General features: G+C 44.0%; 1 protein-coding gene across 1 annotated transcript; it reads left to right on the top strand.

Moving 5' to 3' along the window:
• The first annotated feature begins 9152 nt into the window (after nucleotides 1-9152).
• Nucleotides 9153-19787, top strand: RGS2 (regulator of G protein signaling 2). The gene is made up of 5 exons (XM_060774531.2): nucleotides 9153-9332; nucleotides 12801-12902; nucleotides 13017-13078; nucleotides 16739-16905; nucleotides 18728-19787. The coding sequence occupies exons 1-5, from the start codon at nucleotides 9223-9225 to the stop codon at nucleotides 18920-18922; spliced, it is 636 nt and encodes a 211-aa protein (XP_060630514.2). The 5' UTR covers nucleotides 9153-9222; the 3' UTR covers nucleotides 18923-19787.
• The last annotated feature ends 2252 nt before the right edge of the window (nucleotides 19788-22039 follow it).

Genomic DNA, 22039 nt, shown 5'->3' with positions numbered 1-22039 from the left:
CCCTAATAATCACCCTCATCCCCTACTTGTATCTGTGTCATTTCCACTATTTACCTCCTCCCCACTCCCTCTTCCTCTGGGAACAGCCATACATTTCATTTATTGTTCATTCTGTTTGTAGGATCGCAAAGCTAGTCTGGCTCAATAACTCATATTTTCTGTTGTCCTTTGCCTTGGCTATCAGTTCTTCAGTTCTGCGGTGGCACAGTGGGTTAAACCCCTGTGCCGGCAGGACTGAAGACTGACAGGTCGCAGGTTTGAATCCGGGGAGAGGTGGATGAGCTCCCTCTATTAGCTCCAACTCCTCATACGGGGACATGAGAGAAGCCTCCCACAAGGATGATAAAAACATCAATTCATCCAGGTGTCCCCTGGGCAACATCCTTGCAGACGGCCAATTTTCTCACACCAGAAGCGACTTGCAGTTTCTCAAGTCACTCCTGACACGACCAAACAAAAGTTCTTCCCATTTTCCCCTGGGGAAGGTGTAGCTTGGCGAGGCACCGGTAGTCTTTGCAAAGAATGCCAAAACTTCTGTACAACTCTCAGGACTCCATAACATTGAGCCATGGCAGTTTAAAGTGGTGTGAAACTGCATTAATTCTTTAGTGTAAATGCATCCTGAGAGTAGACAGAAGGCACTGTGAGAGGCTAAATCAACCCGTTTGCAGCTGCTAAAAATGCCAGGGCAAATACAGGGACATCACTAATGATAACAAATTTAATAAGAAAAACAAGCAATATATTTATTCTCAGCACTGCTTAGTACTTTAGCACATATCTATCGTCTACCCCAGGGGTCCTCAAACTGAGGGCCGAGGGCGAAATACGGCCCTCCAAGGTCATTTACTTGACCCTCGCTCATGGTGTAAACCTAACTCTGAAATGATTTGAAAGCACACAACAACAACAACAACAACAACAATCCTCTCTCATCAGCCAAAAGCCGTCTCACACTTCCCGTTGAAATACTAATAAATGTATATTTGTTAAAATTGTTCTTCATTTTAATGATTGTATTGTTTTAAAGTGTTTTTGCACTACAGATAAGATATGTGCAGCGTGCATAGGAATTCATTCATGCTTTTTTTTCAAATTATAATCCAGCCCTCCAACAGTCTGAGGGGCTGTGCCCTGGCCCTCTGTTTAAAAAGTTTGAGGACCCCTGGTCTACCCTGTCAGCAGGCCCATAGCCGGGATTTTGATTCGGGGGGGGGGGGGGGGGGGGACTGAGTCTGAGTGAAAGAGGGTCTACCCTAGCAAACTTTTTGTATCATTACCCCAATACCCCCATGCATATGAGATATATTGAGCATGGTGATCAGATCATGATATGAATAAACATAAAAGTTTAAAAATGTACCAGTAAGGCCTTTTTGCAGACCACCATGGGAATTGGGGGGGGGGGGGGGCTGAAGCCCCCCAAGCCCCCCCCCCCCCCCCCCCCCGCAACATGCCTGCCTGTCAGTAGGATCCGGCATAGGTAGTCACATTTTCTGAGTCATTTTCTGTAACAGCAAACCCATTGTGGACTGCGTCAAAAATAAAGGAATCTGCAGGGATACTCAAACAAAGATAGCCTTGAGAAATGCAGGAAAGTAGAAAGCAACTGATTGCAGCAATGTGAAAACTCTGACAGGCTAAGAGGAAGTTGGGATGATAGGGAATTGTGTTTCATTACGTGCAGGTATCCAAACCTCTCCATTTGTTCTATTTAAGGCGAGCTTCAGGCTAGGTTTCAGGATCTATTTTTAAACCAAACTAGTTTGTCAGCTCTAAATCAGTGAGTGATTGTTCTCTCGGATCCAGGTTTTGTTACTTCATGCCACTGAGGCACATTGGTGAGGTTGCTCAACCACTGCAGAAAGATGACATTCAAAGCCATCTCCAGAGCTTGCAAAGCTTTGGCCCTTAACTTTCCAGGAGAACTTGATCTGGATACAAGGCACCCGCAGTGTGCAAATCATCTCCATTACCTCCATGGAATCTGTCTATGTCCCGTATTTATGTATCATTTCTTGGCAAATGCAATCTGCAAGTCTGGAGATCAAATCTGGATCGGAATACCAGGGGTTGCAAAGCCCTGAAATCCCTACCCGGACCACTAGTATCCAAATTCAAATGTGCTTATTTTATAATGATTCAGGAAACAGAGTTAGATCAGGATTTGGCTTCAGGAGAGTTTTAGTGTAGGTTCTTGTGGTTTTTTTTGGGCTATATGGCCATGTTCTAGAGGCATTTCTCCTGACGTTTCGCCTGCATCTATGGCAAGCATCCTCAGAGGTAGGTTGCCTCTGAGGATGCTTGCCTACCTCTGAGGATGCTTGCCATCAGGCCTGTAGCGAGGGGGTGGTTTTAGGGGTTCAAACCCTCCCCGAAATGTTTCAGATTTTTTTTTTAAACCTGGTTTACTCATGAATTTTAACTGGTTAACCAAATCCCCATGCTAAGTCTATGAGATGCAAAAAATTAAGAGTTGCTCCAGAACTGTAACATCTCAAGCAAATATTGACAATTTATTCACACTGTCATTACTTGCAGCAAGAGCCTATGTAGTGAAGCAACCAAGTTGGGGGCCAGACTTGGTGGAGGTGGTTGACAGGGGTGGAGCTGCAGGCTATTGAAGGTTGTTCTGCCCCCTGCTGTGCTCTTTGCTTCAGCATGAGCTAGGAGGCAGGTTTCAACTCCACCCACCCACAAAATTTTCAACCGTCCCCGAAATTTTCACCCCCCCCCCCCCCAAATTGTCAACCCTCCCCGAATTTTTTTTCTGGCTACGGCCCTGCTTGCCATAGATGCAGGCGAAACATCAGGAGAAATGCCTCTAGAACATGGCCATATAGCCCGAAAAAACCCACAAGAACCTAGTGTTTCCGGCCATGAAAGCCTTCGACAATAGTTTTAGTGTACGTTATCAACAATAAACATTCCTATGCATTTCCTCCTTTTCATGTACCCTTTTAAGTCCTCATAGGACAGGCATGTGCTAAAGCCAGGAAAGAGACTGCAAAACAGTTCCAGATCAAACCCTGCTGGCCACAGATCCTCATGGCAGGAAATAATCTGGGAATAATGAGTAGACAGGAAGCACAAAGAAAAATAAAATAAAAGAAGCTTTGATGTTATATAGACAGAAGGAGTGATCCTATTTATTAGTCCTAGGAGTAGACGTATTAAGTCAAATGTGGAAGCGTGAATCAACATGGAGGTACAATTTATTGATTTAATGGGCCAAATCTAAAATGCAAACTATACCACTCACCCGGATTTTAAGTAGGAAAACTCCAGGAGTTTATTAGCTGATGAATTCACAAAGTTTGGGAGAACAAACTGGGATATGGTTAAAGGAGCTTTTTAAAAGAATGGAGGGTGAATCATGTCTATGGGGTGCATCTACATTGTAGAATTGTTGTTGTTCATTCATTCAGTCGTTTCCGACTCTTCGTGACCTCATGGACCAGCCCACACCATAGCTCCCTGTCGGCCATCAGCTCCCCCAGCTCCTTCAGAGTCAAGCCAATCACTTCAAGGATACCATCCATCCATCTCACCCTTGGTCGGCCCCTCTTCCTTTTTCCTTCCATTTTCCCCAGCATCATTATCTTCTCTAAGCTTTCCTGTCTCCTCATTGTAGAATTAATGCAGTTTAAATCTCCTTTAACTGCAATGACTCAGTGTTATGGAATCCTGGGAGTTGTAGTTTAGTGAGACACCTGCACGGCTGAGAAGGCTGAAGACCTTGCAGAATTACATGATTCCACAGCAGGTGGAAGCAACAGGGAATGGCAGTGTGGGAGTGGGATCAGTTGTTGTTGTTGTTACTTGCTTTTCCTCATAGCTTGGGGAGGGGCACAACACTTCCGTAGAGCGCTGGACAGGGGGAGTGTGACTCTGTTGGTCCTCTTGGACATCTCAGCGTCTTTCGATATCATCAATCATGGTATCCTTCTGGGACGTCTCTCTGGGATGGGTCTCGGGGGCACGGTTTTGTCATGGCTCCGGTCCTTCCTGGAGGGTCGATCCCAGATGGTGAAGCTGGGAGATGCCGGCTCAGACCCCTGGTCTTTGACCTGTGGGGTCCCGCAAGGCTCTATTCAGTCTCCCATGCTTTTTAACATCTACATGAAACCGCTGGGAGAGGTCATCCGGAGTTTTGGAGTTGGGTGCCATCTCTATACAGATGACACACAGCTCTACTACTCATTTCCACCTAATTCCAAGGAAGCCCCTCGGGTGCTGGATGAGTGCCTGGCCGCTGTGGCTGTCTGGATGAGGATGAACAAGCTGAAGATCAATCCCGACAGGACAGAGGTCCTCCTGGTCGATCGTAAACTGGATCAGGGTATAGGGTGGCAACCTGTGCTGGATGGGGTTACACTCCCCCTGAAGTCACAGGTCCGCAGTTTGGGAGTCCTCCTGGATTCATCACTTACGCTTGAGGCCCAGGCGTCAGCGGTGACCGGGAGGGCTTTTGCACAACTGAGACTCGTGCGCCAACTGCAACCATACCTTGTAAAGGCTGATCTGGCCGGAGTGGTCCATGCCTTGGTCACCTCTAGATTGGACTACTGTAATGCGCTCTACGTGGGGCTGCCCTTGAAAACGGCTTGGAAATTTCAGTTGGTACAACGGGAGGCGGCCAGGTTGTTAACTGACGCTCCTTACAGAGAGAGGTCAACCCTCCTGTTTAAGGAGCTCCATTGGCTGCCGTTCATTTTCTGGTCCCAATTCAAGGTGCAGGTGCTCACCTACAAAGCCCTAAACGGTTTGGGACCTGCCTACCTACATGACCGCATCTCTGTTTATGAACCCACGCGGTCCCTTCATTCATCTAGGGAGGCACTGCTCACGATCCCACCTGCGTTGCAGGTGCTTTTGATGGGGACGAGGGACAGGGCCTTCTCCATAGTAGCCCCCCGACTTTGGAACACCCTCCCCAAGGACATCAGACAAGCCCCTACGTTGGCAGTCTTTAGGAAGAGCTTGAAGACTTGGCTGTTCCAGTGTGCCTTTCCAGAATAGGAAACTCCCTAGCATCACGTCCCAGACGCATTTTATTAGAGATTTCAGATTGTCTGCACATCGCACTTACCCAGTCCTTGCATTCCACCGGTCATATCCAGCACTTTTAACTGTACCCATTACATCCGGCCGGCCCTAGTTTTACTGTGCCACAGTGTATTGTTTTATTGCTTTGTTGTTATTGCTTTAATTGTTTTGGTTTGCTTATGAGTTGTGTGTATTGTTATGCTATTGTTTTATTGAGGGCCTTGGCCTTTGTAAGCCCCATCGAGTCCTTCGGGAGATGCTAGCGGGGTACAAATAAAGTTTAATAATAATAATAATAATAATAACACAGATAAAACATATAATCATACAATGCTTACATTAAAACACAACACCACAAAATACATATATTACAATACATCTATTACATGCCTGTTTTCCTGACTGACTGGATTATATGGCAGTGTAGATCCATCCTCTGATGCTTCTTCCCTGATGTTTGACTGGTTTGGTGTGATTTTTCCCCTTAAGTGTGTACAGGATCACAGCCCAGTCCAACTGCATTCAATGGAACGGATTTAGTTTCATCATGATTTTGCTAATGTGTTTTTGGTAGGTAAAACACCCCTTTGAGAATCTGCTAAGCACAAGGCATCCTTTTCCAAAGCCAATTTTCAAAACCATATGAAAGAAGCTGAAGGGATGGGGATTTTTAAATTTATTTTTCCTGGCTTATAGAAATCACCCCCACAACCCCACCCATGGGCATCTTTGTGTAGATTTAAAAAGCAAGGATTACTTGTGCATGCATCACTGAAAACCTACGGCTGCAACGCAGCCCTTCTGCCATTCACCAGGAAAGTGGCATCTTGTTCAGATGTGATCCACTCCATATATGGTCTTTGCCATGAATCCGTCTGCAAACAAAAGAGGTACCCAAAGTTTAAAAAAACACGCCTACAGATTGAGAGAGATGCAGAACTCTGTATTCAAATATGTATGAATAGAAAAATATTTGAATAGCTCACGACAGCAAGAGTAGTTGACTGTAGAACTGTCACATATTAACTGTGTATATAACTGGGTTAATATATCCCTGCAGAACTCTGTATATATGTGTATATATCTGTGTGTGCTAATATATATATATATATATATATGGATGTGTGTATATATATGTGTGTGTGTGTATTGTTGTTTATTCATTCAGTTGCTTCCGATTCTTCGGGACCTCATGAACCAGCCCACGCCAGAGCTCCCTGTCAGCCATCACCACCCCCAGCTCCTTCAAGGTCAGGCCAAGGATAACATCCATCCATATCTGTATATGTGCGCGCAAATATATATATATATATATATATATATATATATATATATATATGCATGCATGCATGCATGTATATACTATGTGTATATATGTATGTGCATAAATACATATGCATGTGTGTATATATGTATATTGTGTGTATATACATGCAAAATATAAATGCATGTGTATATGTGTGCATATATATATGTACTGTGTGTACATATATGCATGTGTGTATATGTCTGCATAAATGTGTGTATATGTGTGTAAATGTATATCTGTATATATGCATGTGTGTGTATATATACATACAAATATATGTATGCACATATATTTACACACACAACATGCATATTTAAGTGTATGTGTGTATTTGCATGTGTGTATCTATGTAAAGTTTGCCCCATTTCTGTCGTTTGTGGGTTTCAGAATGCTCTTAAATTGTAGTGAACTATAAATCCCAGCAACTACAACTCCCAAATGTCAAGGTCTATTTCCCTTAAACTCCATCTGTGTTCATATTTGGGCATATGGAATATTCGTCCCAAGTTTGGTCGAGATCCATCATTGTTTGCGTCCACAGTGCTCTCTGGATGTAGGTGAACTACAACTCCCAAACTCAAGCTCAATGCCCACCACACCCTTTTAGTCTTTTGTGTTGGTCATGGGAGCCCTGTGTGCTAAGTTTGGCCCAATTCCATCATTGGTGGAGTTCAGAATGCTCTCTGATTGTAGGTGAACTATAAATCCCAGCAACGACAATTCCCAAATGACAAAATCAATTTTTTTGAGTGGAGGACATATATTGGACTGTTAGGTGTCTAGTGTCCAAATTTGGTGTCAATTCATCCAGTGGTTTTTGAGTTCTGATGGCAGCACGAACTAACATTACATTCAGTTCTTGTGGGGTTTTTTCGGGCTATATGGCCATGTTCTAGAGGCATTTCTCCTGACATTTTGCCTGCATCTATGGCAAGCATCCTCAGAGGTGAGGGCTGCTGGAACTGGGAAAAAAGGGGGTTTATATATCTGTGGAATGACCAGGGTGAGACAAAGGGCTTTTGTAAGTTGGGCTAGGTGTGGATCTTTCAACTGACCACCTTGATTAGCATACAATGGGCTGACTGTGCCTGGAGCAAACTCTTCTTGAAAGGTGATTAGATGTCCCTGCCTGTTTTTCTCTCTGCTGTTTTTGCTGTTGCAATTTTAGAATTTTTTTTTAATACTGGTAGCCAGATTTTGTTCATTTTCATGGTTTCTTCCTTTCTGTTGAAATTGTCCACATGTTTGTGGATTTCAATGGCTTCTCTATGTAGTCTGACATGGTGGTTGTGAGAGTGGTCCAGCATTTTTGTGTTCTCAAATAAAATGCTGTGTCCAGGTTGGTTCATCAGGTGCTCTGCTATGGCTGATTTCTCTGGTTGAAGTAGTCTGCAGTGCCTTTCATGTTCCTGGATTCTTGTTTGGGCAATGCTGTGTTTGGTGGTCCCTATGTAGACTTGTCCACAGCTGCGTGGAATACGGTAGACTCCTGCAGAGGTGAGAAGATCCCTCTTGTCCTTTGCTGAACGTAGCATTTGTTGGATTTTCTTGGTGGGTTTGTAGATTGTTTGCATGTTGTGTTTCGTTGTGTGTATATACATGTATATACAAACAATCTACAAACCCACCAAGAAAATCCAACAAATGCTACGTTCAGCAAAGGACAAGAGGGATCCTCTCACCTCTGCAGGAGTCTACCGTGTACCATGCAGCTGTGGACAAGTCTACATAGGGACCACCAAACGCAGCATCGCCCAGACACGCATGAAGGAACATGAAAGGCACTGCAGACTACTTCAACCAGAGAAGTCAGCCATAGCAGAGCACCTGGTGAACCAACCTGGACACAGCATATTATTTGAGAACACAGAAATGCTGGACCACTCCAACAACCACCATGTCAGACTACACAGAGAAGCCATTGAAATACACAAGCATGTGGACAATTTCAACAGAAAGGAGGAAACCACGAAAATGAACAAAATCTGGCTACCAGTATTAAAAAAAATCTAAAATTGCAACAGCAAAAACAGCAGAGAGAAAAACAGGCAGGGACATCTAATCACCTTTCAAGAAGAGTTTGCTCCAGGCACAGTCAGCCCATTGTATGCTAATCAAGGTGGTCAGTTGAAAGATCCACACCTAGCCCAACTTACAAAAGCCCTTTGTCTCACCCTGGTCATTCCACAGATATATAAACCCTTTTTTCCCCAGTTTCAGCAGACCTCACCTCTGAGGAAGCTTGCCATAGATGCAGGCGAAACGTCAGGAGAAATGCCTCTAGAACATGGCCATATAGTCCGAAAAAACCCACAAGAACTGAGTGATTCCGGCCATGAAAGCCTTCGACAATACATTAAAATTACATTTTTATTTATATAGAGATATGCATGCACATTTATATATAAATATATATATAAATATTTATATAAAAATAATTATATATATAAATGCATGCACATTTATATATAAATATATAAATATAAATAAACACACACATATATATGTAAATTATATATATATTCATGCACATTTCTAATTCTCAGTCATGTCCCCAGTTTGCAGGCGACTCCTCGTGAGGTCTATTTTTTGCCACAAACAGCAACTCAAAAGACAAAAAAAAAAGGGCAAGAGGGAGAGAGGCGCGCGCCACCTACGTCAACGCTGTTCTCCTGAGGACGCGGGGCTCGCGCGCTCCTTGTTTGGGGAGGCCTCCCTCGGCGCAGCCAATCAGCGATCCGGGGGAGGGAGGTGGGCGTCTCCCTCCCAGCCCTCCGCCTCTATAAAAGGACCAGCCGGGCGGAGGGGAGGCTCAAAGCGTGGTCGCCAACCTTGGAAGCTTGCTGGATTTCCTTGCGGGGATTATGCAGAGTGCAATGTTCCTGGCTCTCCAGCACAACTGCAGCACGATGGAGAAAAACGCCAGCCTCTGCCCGAGCAAAGAGGAGAAAAAGGGGAAGATGAAGAAAACTCTGTAAGTGTGCAGGAGGGGGAGATGGGAAGGGGCTTCCAAATGCTGACATAGCGACTAAAATGATCAAGGGTCTGGAGAACAAGCCCTATGAGGAGCGGCTTAGGGAACTGGGCATGTTTAGCCTGAAGAAGAGAAGGCTGAGAGGAGATATGATAGCCATGTATAAATATGTGAGAGGAAGCCACAGGGAGGAGGGAGCAAGCTTGTTTTCTGCTTCCTTGGAGACTAGGACGCGGAACAATGGCTTCAAACTACAAGAGAGGAGATTCCATCTGAACATGAGGAAGAACTTCCTGACTGTGAGAGCCGTTCAGCAGTGGAACTCTCTGCCCCGGAGTGTGGTGGAGGCTCCTTCTTTGGAAGTGTTTAAACAGAGGCTGGATGGCCATCTGTCAGGGGTGATTTGAATGCAATATTCCTGCTTCTTGGCAGGGGGTTGGACTGGATGGCCCATGAGGTCTCTACCAACTCTTTGATTCTATGATTCTATGATAGCAACTAATGCGGGGTCAGTCAACTTGAGAAACTGCAAGTCGCTTCTGGTGTGAGAGAATTGGCTGTCTGCAGGGAGGTTACCCAGGGGACACCCAGAGATTCCATCTGAACATGAGGAAGAACTTCCTGACTGTGAGAGCCGTTCAGCAGTGGAACTCTCTGCCCTGGAGTGTGGTGGAAGCTCCTTTGGAGGTTTTTAAGTAGATGGCTATCTGTCAGGGATGCTTTCAATGCAATATTCCTGCTTCTTGGCAGGGGGTTGGACTGGATCTGTAGTGTAGATGCACCTCAAACAGCCCGAACAGGGTTGTGGTTGATAGCAGGACAGCCTGTGGCATGTTGGGGACCAATTTGGAAAATCCTATTTTAAGATACAGTTGGGAAAGGTCAGGTTTGTTGTTGCCAAACTCCTTTGCTGCAAAGTAAACCCAGGAGAAAGAATAGCTCTGGATCTGGTTGGGAGGGATTGAGTTACCTGCATCATATTTGCAGCCAATCTGTATTTCACAACTTGGGGTGCTTTTGCTGTATTCAGGCCCCTTCCACACAGCTGAATAAAATCCCACATTTTCTGCTTTGAAGTGTGGACTCGGATAACCCAGATCAAAGCAGATATTGTGGGATTTTCACCCTTGATATTCTGGGAGATAGAACCAAAGAGTTGGAAGAGACCTCATGGGCCATCCAGTCCAACCCCCTGCCAAGAAGCAGGAATATTGCATTCAAATCACCCCTGACAGATGGCCATTCAGCCTCTGTTTAAAAGCTTCCAAAGAAGGAGCCTCCACCACACTCTGGGGCAGAGAGTTCCACTGCTGAACGGCTCTCACAGTCAGGAAGTTCTTCCTCGTGTTCAGATGGAATCTCTGGGCGTCTCCTGGGTAACGTCCTTGCAGACGACCAATTCTCTCACACCAGAAGCGACTTGCTGTTTCTCAAGTTGCTCCTGACACGACAAAAAAGAAGAAGATGGAATTTCCTCTCTTGTAGTTTGAAGCCATTGTTCCGCGTCCTAGTCTGCAGGGAAGCAGAAAACAAGCTTGTTCCCTCCTCCCTATGAATTCCTCTCATGTATTTATACATGTCTCCTCTCACTCTTCTCTTCTTCAAACTAAATATGTCCAGCTTTTTAAGCCACTCTTCACAGGGCTACTTCCAAGCTCAAAGGAGTTACTTGGAGGGCAGAGAGTCCCTTGTAAAATCTTGCAGTTTAACTAAAGATTGCACCTCTTTGTAGAGATAGGGTTGATCCTTGGATTGTCGAAGGCTTTCATGGCCGGAATCACTGGATGTTGTAGGTTTTTTCGGGCTATATGGCCATGGTCTAGAGGCATTTTCTCCTGACGTTTCGCCTGTATCTATGGCAAACATCCTCAGAGGTAGTGAGGTCTGTTGGAAGTAGGAAAATGGGTTTATATATCTGTGGAATGACCAGGGTGGGACAAAGGACTTTTTTCTGCTGCAGCTAGGTGTGAATGTTTCAACTGACCACCTTGATTAGCATTTGATTGTCTGGCAGTACCTGGAGCAATCCTTTGTTGAGAGGTGATTAGATGTCCTTGTTTGTTTCCTCTCTGTTGTTGCACTGTTCTAATTTTAGAATTTTTTTTAATAATGATAGCCAGATTTTGTTCATTTTCTAATCACCAGAACACCTGGGGACCCACAGGTTGAGAACCACTGTTCTAGAGGCATTCTCTCCTGACGTTTTGCCTGCATCTATGGCAAGCATCCTCAGGCGAAATGTCAGGAGAGAATGCTTCTAGAACATGGCCATATAGCCCGAAAAAACCTACAACAACCCAGTGATTCCAGCCATAAAAGCCTTCGACAATACATTGTAATATTGATAGTTTCTTTTTAAGGAAAGGGAATACAGTGTGTTGAAGGGTTTCCTTGCAAGGAAAGCACTCAGGCTTTTATACTTTATATATCCTAGAGCTCTTTATATATATATATATATTCTTTATATATCTTGGTCACAGGGAGTAGGAAGCAAGCTTGTTTTCTGCTGCCCTGGAGACTAGGACGTGGAACAATGGCTTCAAATTTCAAGAGAGGAGATTCCATCTGAACATTAGGAAGAACTTCCTGACTGTGAGAGCCGTTCAACAGTGGAACTCTCTGCCCCGGAGTGTGGTGCAGGCTTCTTCTTTGGAAGCTTTTAAACAGAGGCTGGATGGCCATCTGTCAGGGGTGATTTGAGTGCAATATTCCTGCTTCTTGGCAGGGGGTTGGACTGGATGGCCCACGAGGTCTCTTCCAACTCTTATTCTATGATTCTTCCACACAGCCATATAACTCAGAATAGCAAGGTGGATAATCCACAATATCTGCTTATCTGAGTCCACACTGCCATATAATCCAGCTCAATGTGGATTTTATACAGCTGTGTCGAGGGGCCCCCAGTTTTCTCTGCACCGAGTCCCATTCTACACATCCATATAATCCAGTTAAATGCAGATAATCTGGATTTGATATGCGAGTGTAGAAAGGGGCCAGAGATTTCAAGATGGAAACATTCACAGAGCAAGCATTATATCTGATGTAGGAAGCATGCTCATAAAACTGAGACTCACTCTCAGAATATGCCTTTGTGCCTACTGAATAAGAACCTGTTCTCTTCCTCCGTGATGTTGCTACACTTGCAAAAATGCAAAATTATGAATAGGCCATAAGTTATAGCCTGAAGTTCAGGGTTTGGATTCCGTGCACTGCATACCATTCTAGACTTAAGTCCTCTTTGCCTTAGAATCAAAGAGTTGGAAGAGACATCATGGGCCATCCAGTCCAACCCCCTGCCAAGAAACAGGAATTTTGCATTCAAATCACCCTTGACAGATGGCCATCCAGCCTCTGTTTAAAAGCTTCCAAAGAAGGAGCCTCCGCCTTAAAAAAAAAGTGTGTGTTTGTTTTTCAAAAACTGCAAGCCTATAGCTATTGAACTAAACTTAATTTTTTGTTCTCCTTTAGCATGAAAGATTGGAAAGCACGGTTGAGCTATTTCCTGCAGAACTCTTCCAGCTCGACCAACGCAAAGGCAAACAAGAAAGGACCGCAGAAAGCGTGTTTTAGGTATTACTCCATTTCTTTCACCGTTGTAGTGTTTTAAATATTTTTTGCTGTTTGTCTATCGTGCAATAAGGCAGTGCGTTTTCTTACAACAGTGTTTTCTCCTCCTTTCTGCAGACCTTCTCCAGAAGAAGCCCAGTTGTGGTCGGAAACGTTTGATGAACTGCTTGCAAGCAAATGTAAGTTCCCTGAATGCATTTGCACCTTATTTTATGCATTTTTCTCTCAAAAATGATACTTTTTAAAGAACCAGAATTTTGAATAGCCATTTATGTCTGCCGTTTGCTAATATTTATGAAAGGATTGGCATTGGGGGCTGTTAATAACAGCATTCATAGAAAGCACATTGTTTGTATAGCTGCAAGGTATTTCCCATGGCCTGCGAAATAGTTTTTTCTGCTGCTAGCTTGTATTTTTAGCTGGGCTTGCATTCCTTTAGACCTCTGTAAGCTAGAGTGTCTTATTTCTCCAAGCAGAGCTTTATTGGATGTGGCAAAGCATGCTCAAGCTGTTGCCTGTTTAAGAATACATTGAAGGAGGGTAGCCTAAAATATTTATATTTACAGCTTTTATATTCCGCCCTTCTCACCCCGCAGGGGACTCAGGGCGGATTACAGTGTACACATATATGGCAAACACTCAATGCCAATTTTAACATACAACATATACAGACATACACAGAGGCTATTTAACTTTTTCTGGCCGCCAGGGAAGCTGTCGCTTTAATCGTCTATCTGCGACACTGATGAAGCACTTCCGCATTCCCCGCATGCTTCCCCGCTGGAATGCTTTGCTGGAGTCTTCTTTATGGCCTCATAAATCGGTTAATTTAGCCTCCCCACACTTTAAGGTGGCACCTTATTTTCCTACTTGACAGATGCAACTGTCTTTCGGGTTGCAAAGGTCGACAACAGGCTACACACAATTGGTTGGAAACCCACTCCAACTTGGGCTGGCTTCAAACTCATGACCTTTTGGTCAGAGTGATCTTAATGCAGCTGACACTCAGCCAGCTGCGCTACAATCCCAGTGCTCCACAATAAATAATAATAAACTTATACCCTGCCACCATCTCCCTGATGGGGACTCGGGGCAGCTTACATGAGGCCAAGCGCAAACAACAAATTACAACAGAATAAAACCGAAAATGCAAACAATAAACAACAACATTATAATTACATAAAACATGAATGCATAACGATATAAAATTACAATAAACACAATAACAGTGACAATCAGTGGGCTACATGTAATAGGTTGTTGTAGGTTTTCCGGGCTATATGGCCATGTTCTAGAGGCATTTTCTCCTGACGTTTTGCCTGCATCTATGGCAAGCATTAGGCTTGGGCAATCCATGGTTCTAAATGGTTCTAAAGTACTTACAAAACTAAAGTTCTGGTGATAAAAATTTCAAAACTCTAACAATACTCTCAAAATTTCATTATAAATGGCAGTTCCTAATTGGTTCTGTCATAAAAATCCCCAATGATGAAATAATAATTACATTTTTAAAGTTTTGTTAGAGTTCTGAAATTTTCACCACCAGAACTTTAGTTTTGTAAGTACTTTAGAACCATTTAGAACCATGGATTGCCCAAGCCTAGTAAGCATCCTCAGAGGTAGTGGGGTCTGTTGGAAGTAGGAATATAGCCCGGAAAACCTACAACAACGCAGTGATTCCGGCCATGAAAGCCTTCGACAATACATTTCTACATGTAATAGTTAAAAGAAAGACTAATTAAAAACTCGGGTGAGATAAAGAAGCAGGTTTTTTTTGCAGAGGAGGGCTCATTAAAACGGGGTTCTTATTGAACCTGCCCCGAGCTGCATTCCCTCTTTATTTATTTTATTTATTTGCGGTATTTCTACCCCGTTCCTTCTTGACCCCCGAAAGGGGACTCAGGACGGCTTACATTTGGCAGCAATTCTATGGCAATATATAATAAGAAAGCAGTGTAAAATACTTTAGATATCAGATCAGTTGTACAGTGACGTCCTTAATAGTTGGTAGCCAATCCACCCCTTTAAAACTCTTTGTTAACCTCCTATGTGCCTTGTAGTAGTTGTCTGGCTCTTAAGCTCCCAACTGGCCACATAGAATCATAGAATCAAAGAGTTGGAAGAGACCTCATGGGCCATCCAGTCCAACCCCCCTGCCAAGAAGCAGGAATATTGCATTCAAATCACCCCCGACAGATGGCCATCCAGCCTCTGTTTAAAAGCTTCCAAAGAAGGAGCCTCCACCACACTCTGGGGCAGAGAGTTCCACTGCTGAACGGCTCTCACAGTCAAGAAGTTCTTCCTAATGAACTTATATGCCGCCACTCCCCTGGGGCTCGGAGCAGCTTACAAGAATGGCTAAAATCTAACAAAAGTTCTTCCTCATGTTCAGATGGAATCTCCTCTCTTGTAGTTTGAAGCCATTGTTCCGCGTCCTAGTCTCCAAGGAAGCAGAAAACAAGCTTGCTCCCTCCTCCCTGTGGCTTCCTCTCACATATTTATACATGGCTATCATATCTCCTCTCAGCCTTCTCTTCTTCAGGCTAAACATGCCCAGCTCCTTAAGCCGCTCCTAATAGGGCTTGTTCTCCAGACCCTTGAGCATTTTAGTCGCCCTCCTCTGGACACATTCCAGCTTGTCAATATCTCTCTTGAATTGTGGTGCCCAGAATTGGACACAATATTCCAGGTGTAGTCTAACCAAAGCAGAATAGAGGGGTAGCATTACTTCTCTAGATCTAGACACTATGCTCCTATTGATGCAGGCCAAAATCCCATTGGCTTTTTTTGCCGCCACATCACATTGTTGGCTCATGTTTAACTTGTTGTCCACGAGGACTCCAAGATCTTTTTCACACATACTGCTCTCGAGCCAGGCATTGTCCCCCATTCTGTATCTTTGCATTTCGTTTTTCCTGCCAAAGTGGAGTATCTTGCATTTGTCACTGTTGAACTTCATTTTGTTAGTTTTGGCCCGTCTCCAATCTGTCAAGATCGTTTTGAATTCTACTCCTGTCTATGGGACGCCAACTGTTCTGTCACTTTAGCAGTTCCTGTTCACTACTTGAAGGGAATGAATAAACTTTGCCCAGCTGCTGAAGCATACTTAGAATCATAAAATGACATTGTAGTTCTTCCAACCTTGAAAGGAAGAGAAGAACACCATAAACAACCCTTCGCAATCTAAGAGACTTAGGCAGCATTTGGAGCAACCTTGCTCCAAGTCAGCGTTCTTCCTATCTATGGAGCTCTGTTCATTGCACTGTGGCTGAGGCTGTGATGTCAATTTTAAGTCCGGAAAGCTTTTTGCAAATTTTGTGACACGACAGTTCACTTTGCAGTTATGCAAGCAAAATGATCTACTTGCCAAATAAGTTAGAAAGGGGGCGGAGAACCCCATTAATTATAACGCACTGCGGGAGTGGCTATTGAGTCATTCTTTCCATTGCAGTTGTCTTTGCAGAAGTTTATAGCTCTGCCATAAACATTTACTCCAGTCTTGAAGGTTAAGACACAGAAGAGAAATTGCATTAATTTCTCGTCCCCGTTTGCTTCGAGGCATTTTGGCTTATTGGGAAAGAACAGACTTCATTGCAGGATTCCTTTACACAAAAAAAGATAATAAAACGGCTCTTTGTGAGGACTTGCCCCCAATTAAAAATGTTCTAGTGCCTTTTGTTTCAAACAGTTCAAACGAGATACAAGAACGAGACGTGGGTTTGAGAAAGGGAGGGATATGTGTATATTGACACAGCTCATTCCTCGGATGGCTTTAACTACATGGATTTGGCATTCCTCGAATGGTTTGAACTAATCTTTCCTTCCATTTTTCTTTGCAGATGGTCTGGCAGCTTTCAGGGCATTTCTGAAATCTGAGTTTTGCGAAGAGAACATTGACTTCTGGCTGGCTTGTGAGGATTTCAAGAAAATCAAGTCACCGCAGAAGCTAAGCACCAAGGCTAAGAAGATTTACAGTGACTTTATTGAAAGGGAAGCTCCCAAAGAGGTGAGCAGAATTTTCCACTTAGCAAAGTACGCTATTTTCATAGAATTGGTTAGGATCCCCCAGTGGCGCAGTGGGTTAAACCCCTGTGCTGGCAGGACTGAAGACTGACAAGTCGCAGGTTCGAATCCGGGGAGAGCATGGATGAGCTCCCTCTGTCAGCTCCAGCTCCTCATGCGGGGACATGAGAGAAGCCTCCCACAAGGATGGTAAAAACATCTGGGCGTCCCCTGCGCAACGTCCTTGCAGATGGCCAATTCTCTCACACCAGAAGCGACTTGCAGTTTCTCAAGTTGCTCCTGACATGACCAAAAAAAAAAAGTAGAATTGGTTGGTCCCTGGCTGGCTATTATTTGTTACAAGGAAATTGGAATTAATCCTAAAAAGGAGGTCCTATTTGGAAACGGTTGGGCACACCAATATGTTAAGGGGACACGGGAAAACAATTTATTTTCCTGTATTGTCAAATGCTTTCATGGCAGGAATCACAGGGTTGTTGTAGGTTTTTTCGGGCTGTATGGCCATGGTCTAGAGCAGTGGTTCTCAACCTTGGGTCCCCAGATGTTTTTGGCCTACAACTCCTAGAAATCCCAGCCAGTTTACCAGCTGTTAGGATTTCTGGGAGTTGAAGGCCAAAAGCATCTGGGGACCCCAGGTTGAGAACCACTAGTCTAGAGGCATTCTCTCCTGACGTTTCGCCTGCACTTTGGCAAGCATCCTCAGAAGTAGTGAGGTCTGTTGGAACTAGGCAAAAGGGTTTATATATCTGTGGAATGACCAGGGTGAGACAAAGGACTCTTCTCTGCTGGAGCTAGGTGTGAATGTTTCAACTGACACAGAGAAGCTATTGAAATCCACAAGCATGTGGACAATTTCAACAGAAAGGAGGAAACCATGAAAATGAACAAAATCCGGCTACCAGTATTAAAAAACTCTAAAATTGCAACAGCACAACAACAGAGAGGAAGCAAGCAGGGACATCTAATTACCTCTCAACAAAAGTTTGCCCCAGGCACAGTCAGGCCACGGTATGCTAATCAAGGTATGCTAGAGAAGGCTGAGAGGAGATATGATAGCCATGTATAAATATGTGAGAGGAAGCCACAGGGAGGAGGGAGCAAGCTTGTTTTCTGCTTTCTTGGAGACTAGGACGCGGAACAATGGCTTCAAACTACAAGAGAGGAGATTCCATCTGAACATTAGGAAGAACTTCCTGACTGTGAGAGCCGTTCAGCAGTGGAACTCTCTTCCTCAGAGTGTGGTGGAGGCTCCTTCTTTGGAAGCTTTTAAACAGAGGCTGGATGGCCATCTGTTAGGGGTGATTTGAATGCAATATTCCTGCTTCTTGGCAGGGGGTTGGACTGGATGGCCCATGAGGTCTCTTCCAACTCTTTGATTCTATGATTCTAAGGTGATCAGTTGAAACATTCACACCTAGCTCTAGCAGAGTCCTTTGTCTCACCCTGGTCATTCCACAGATATATAAACCCTTTTTCCTAGTTCCAACAGACCTCACTACCTCTGAAGATGCTTGCCAAAGTGCAGGCAAAACGTCAGGAGAGAATGCCTCTAGACCATGGCCATACAGCCTGAAAAAACCTACAACAACCCAATTTATTTTCCTGCTAAATTTTTAAACACTGTTGGCAGTGAAAATGCCACTTTCATAAGACTTTTTAGGCAATATGCATTGATTACATCCTCAGTGTCTTGGAGTTATGTCCTGTGTCTGGCCACGTTCTGAGCTAGTACAGCACTATTGATCTCATGCAAAAGTATTCTGTGTTCTTGCATATGATTACAATTCTTGTTCTTTTTATTTCAGATCAATATAGACTTTCAAACCAAGAACACTATTGCCCAAAACCTTAATGAGGCTACCCACACTTGCTTCAGTGTAGCCCAGAAGAGAGTCTACAGCTTAATGGAGAACAACTCGTATCCACGATTCTTGGAATCTGAATTCTATCAAGAACTGTGTAAAAAGCCATCTATCAGCAGGGAGCCCCAGGCAACATGAACTCCCAAGTTCCAGCAGCACAGAGAAGAGAAACCAAAGAGAACCCATTTTGTTCACGAAAGAGGAAGATGATGTGTCTCTGAAGGCTTGGTGGACTTGATGAACTGAATGTACAGGAGACTTGCCCAAATGTAATATTTTCCCCCGTTGGATGGGCATATTAACATTGGCAGCTTTGAGCTTCTGTAGCAAGCTGCAGTATTAAAAGTCTTAAGAGGAAAAGCTAAGCCAAACTGCTGGCCAGTTGTGGGAGGTTCATTTTCCATATAGGAAACGATGCATTGGGAAGGAACGTTTTTAGGCAGTACTAAATGGGTGGGGGTCATCCAGATCCATATGTTAACCTGGATGTGCTGACTCTCAAAGCATCCGCAAAACAATATCAAGATTTGGGGTTTTGTGCAGACTGACATCTTCTGGGACTTGAAACATGTTCTGAATAATTGGCTGCTATGTTTTTCCTTGGCAACGGTCAGCATGTAATACCTCCAGGACTTTCTTGCACAGGTCCTGTTCTCTGCAAATCATGCAAGTGTGCTCAGATCGTGTAGATTTTCCTGTATGGGCTGTGAGACAAATTCCAGTGTCACTATACAACTTGATGTAGTGATAAGAGGATTGACTCACTGGGAAAACTAAGCATGCTGACCACCTAAGTAGCTGGTATCAAAGTCTGTCTGTTGAGATGCCGCTCGTAGCAGAACTTGGCTGAGACTTCAAATGACATATATTGTGTGTGTGCATGTAGACTCTGGTTGTGTTGTACACTCCTACCAATGCTGAATGTACTGACTTGAAGATGAAACTTCAGTGAAGTTGTCTTTTTTGAGAGATGTTTTAATAAATTATTTTTATTTTAATAGAATATGCTTGAAGTGTGTCTTCACTGGGACAAAAAATGAAGGCTATAATAGCTTCATCAGCACAACTTGGGTTGCAGATTCCATCAACTCTAGTCCACATACCTTACTGACATGATGAGAACTGCAGTCCCAAACCTTTAGGACTAAGAGGTGCTTTAGTCAATATTTTACTTAACTGCAGCAAGAATGCCTGTGATATGGAGCTAGTGAAAATTAATTGGATTTTGTTCTGTGACTGTAGATAAGTACTCATTATAAACAACTGAAGCACATCTGAAAAACACATGTTTGTTTGATATAAGTTCGGATTATTTTGTGTCTGTGTCAGAAGCGACTTGAGAAACTGCAAGTCGCTTCTAGAATTGGCCATCTGTATTTATTTATTTATTTATTTATTTACTTTGCTTGTATACCGCAGTTTCTCAGCCTTGTAGGTGACTCAACGCGGTTTACAACAAGAGCAAAAGTCAATCCAACAGCATACAAAATTTAAAAACCATTAACAGCATAATATACAGAATGACACATCAATAACAACACATTAACGTCTCGTAACTAGAATCGTGATCCAATTCGTCTTCCATAATTCCGTTTCCTATATTCATCGTGTACATTGCATTGTTTAACCGAACGCCTGTTCGAACAGCCAGGTTTTTAGTTTTCTTCGAAACACCATTAACGAAGGGGCTGATCTAATGTCCATGGGAAGGGTGTTCCACAGCCGAGAGGCCACCACAGAAAAGGCCCTGTCCCTCATCCCCGCCAGCCGTGCCTGTGATGCAGGCGGGATCGAGAGCAGGGCCTCCCCAGAAGATCTTAGAGTCCTGGTGGGTTCAAAGGTAGAGATACGTTCGGATAGGTAGCTTGGGCCAGAACTGTTTAGGGCTTTAAAGGCCAACGCCAGAATTGAGCCCGGTAGCAAATCGGCAGCCAGTGGAGCTGGTGCAGCAAAGGAGTTGTATGCTCCCTGCTCTCCGCTCCTGTTAGTATCATGGCAACCGCACGTTTGACTAGTTGGAGCTTCCGAGCCGTCTTCAAAGGCAACCCGACGTAGAGATCTGTAAGGACGTTGCCAATAATAATAATAATAATAATACCTTAATTTGTACCCCGCTACCATCTCCCGAAGGACTCTGTGCGGCTTACAAGAGGCCGAGCCCAAATACAATAGTAAAACAATAACAGCAATAACTCAAAAAGACAAAGCAATAACATTAACAACACACAATGACACAATTAAAAACAATGGCAGGGCCAAATGTAATGAAAAGTTTAAAAAGTGCTGGGCGTGACCAGGTGAGGTGTTTGGAGGGGGATGGGCATATAGGTATCCTAGATCTCTGATAAAGTGCGTTGGGACATAATGCTAGGAGTTTCCTTATTCTGGAAAGGCACACTGGAACAACCATGTCTTCAAGCTCCTCCTAAAGATTGCTAACGACGGGGCCTGCCTGATGTCTTTAGGGAGAGAGTTCCAGAGTCGAGGGGCCACCACCGAGAAAGCCCTATCCCTTGTCCCCACCAATCGCGCCTGCGACGCAGGTGGGACCGTGAGCAGGGCCTCTCCAGATAAATGAAGAGATTGTGTAGGTTCGTACTCAGAGATGCGGTCACGTAGGTAGGAGGGTCCCAAACCGTTTAGGGCTTTGTAGGTAAGCACCTGCACCTTGAATTGGGACCGAAAAATAAATGGCAGCCAGTGGAGCTCCTTAAACAGGAGGGTTTCCTGTGGGAGGCTTTTTTCGTGGCCCTGCATGAGAAGCTGGAGCTGACAGATGGGAGCTCACCCTGCTCCTCGGATTCAAACCGCCGACCTTTTGCTCAGCAGTCCTGTTGGCACAAGGGTTTAACCCATTGCACCACTGGGGGCTCCAGCTTCCAGATAGACATGTTTTCACAAAATCAGAAATACATTTGCCTATTCCCATAGCTATATTGAGACAACTAAGTCTCCCGTCTGCTTCTATTGCAGTCCCAATTACACCCTCATTCAAGTCTACAACTTGAGGTCAACATGATGGATTCTGTCTCAAACACTGTTCTCTATGTGGGAAAGTTGGTGGTAAGAGCAATCATGTAAATGTCCACTTGCATCTAAATTGAGATTTACCACACAGACAGACAAACCTAGACCTAAGGCAGATCTATCAGAAAATTGTAATACATTTGACTTGAGATTCTAACAGGTAGTATACTAGGGTCTCTTCCACACAGCTATATAAAATCCCACATTATCTGCTTTGAATTGGATTTT

Source organism: Anolis sagrei, chromosome 4 (genome assembly GCF_037176765.1).
Source record: "Anolis sagrei isolate rAnoSag1 chromosome 4, rAnoSag1.mat, whole genome shotgun sequence".
Lineage (NCBI taxonomy): Eukaryota > Metazoa > Chordata > Lepidosauria > Squamata > Dactyloidae > Anolis > Anolis sagrei.
The sequence above is the reverse complement of the archived record's forward strand: the minus strand, read 5'-3'. Positions and strand labels throughout refer to the sequence as shown.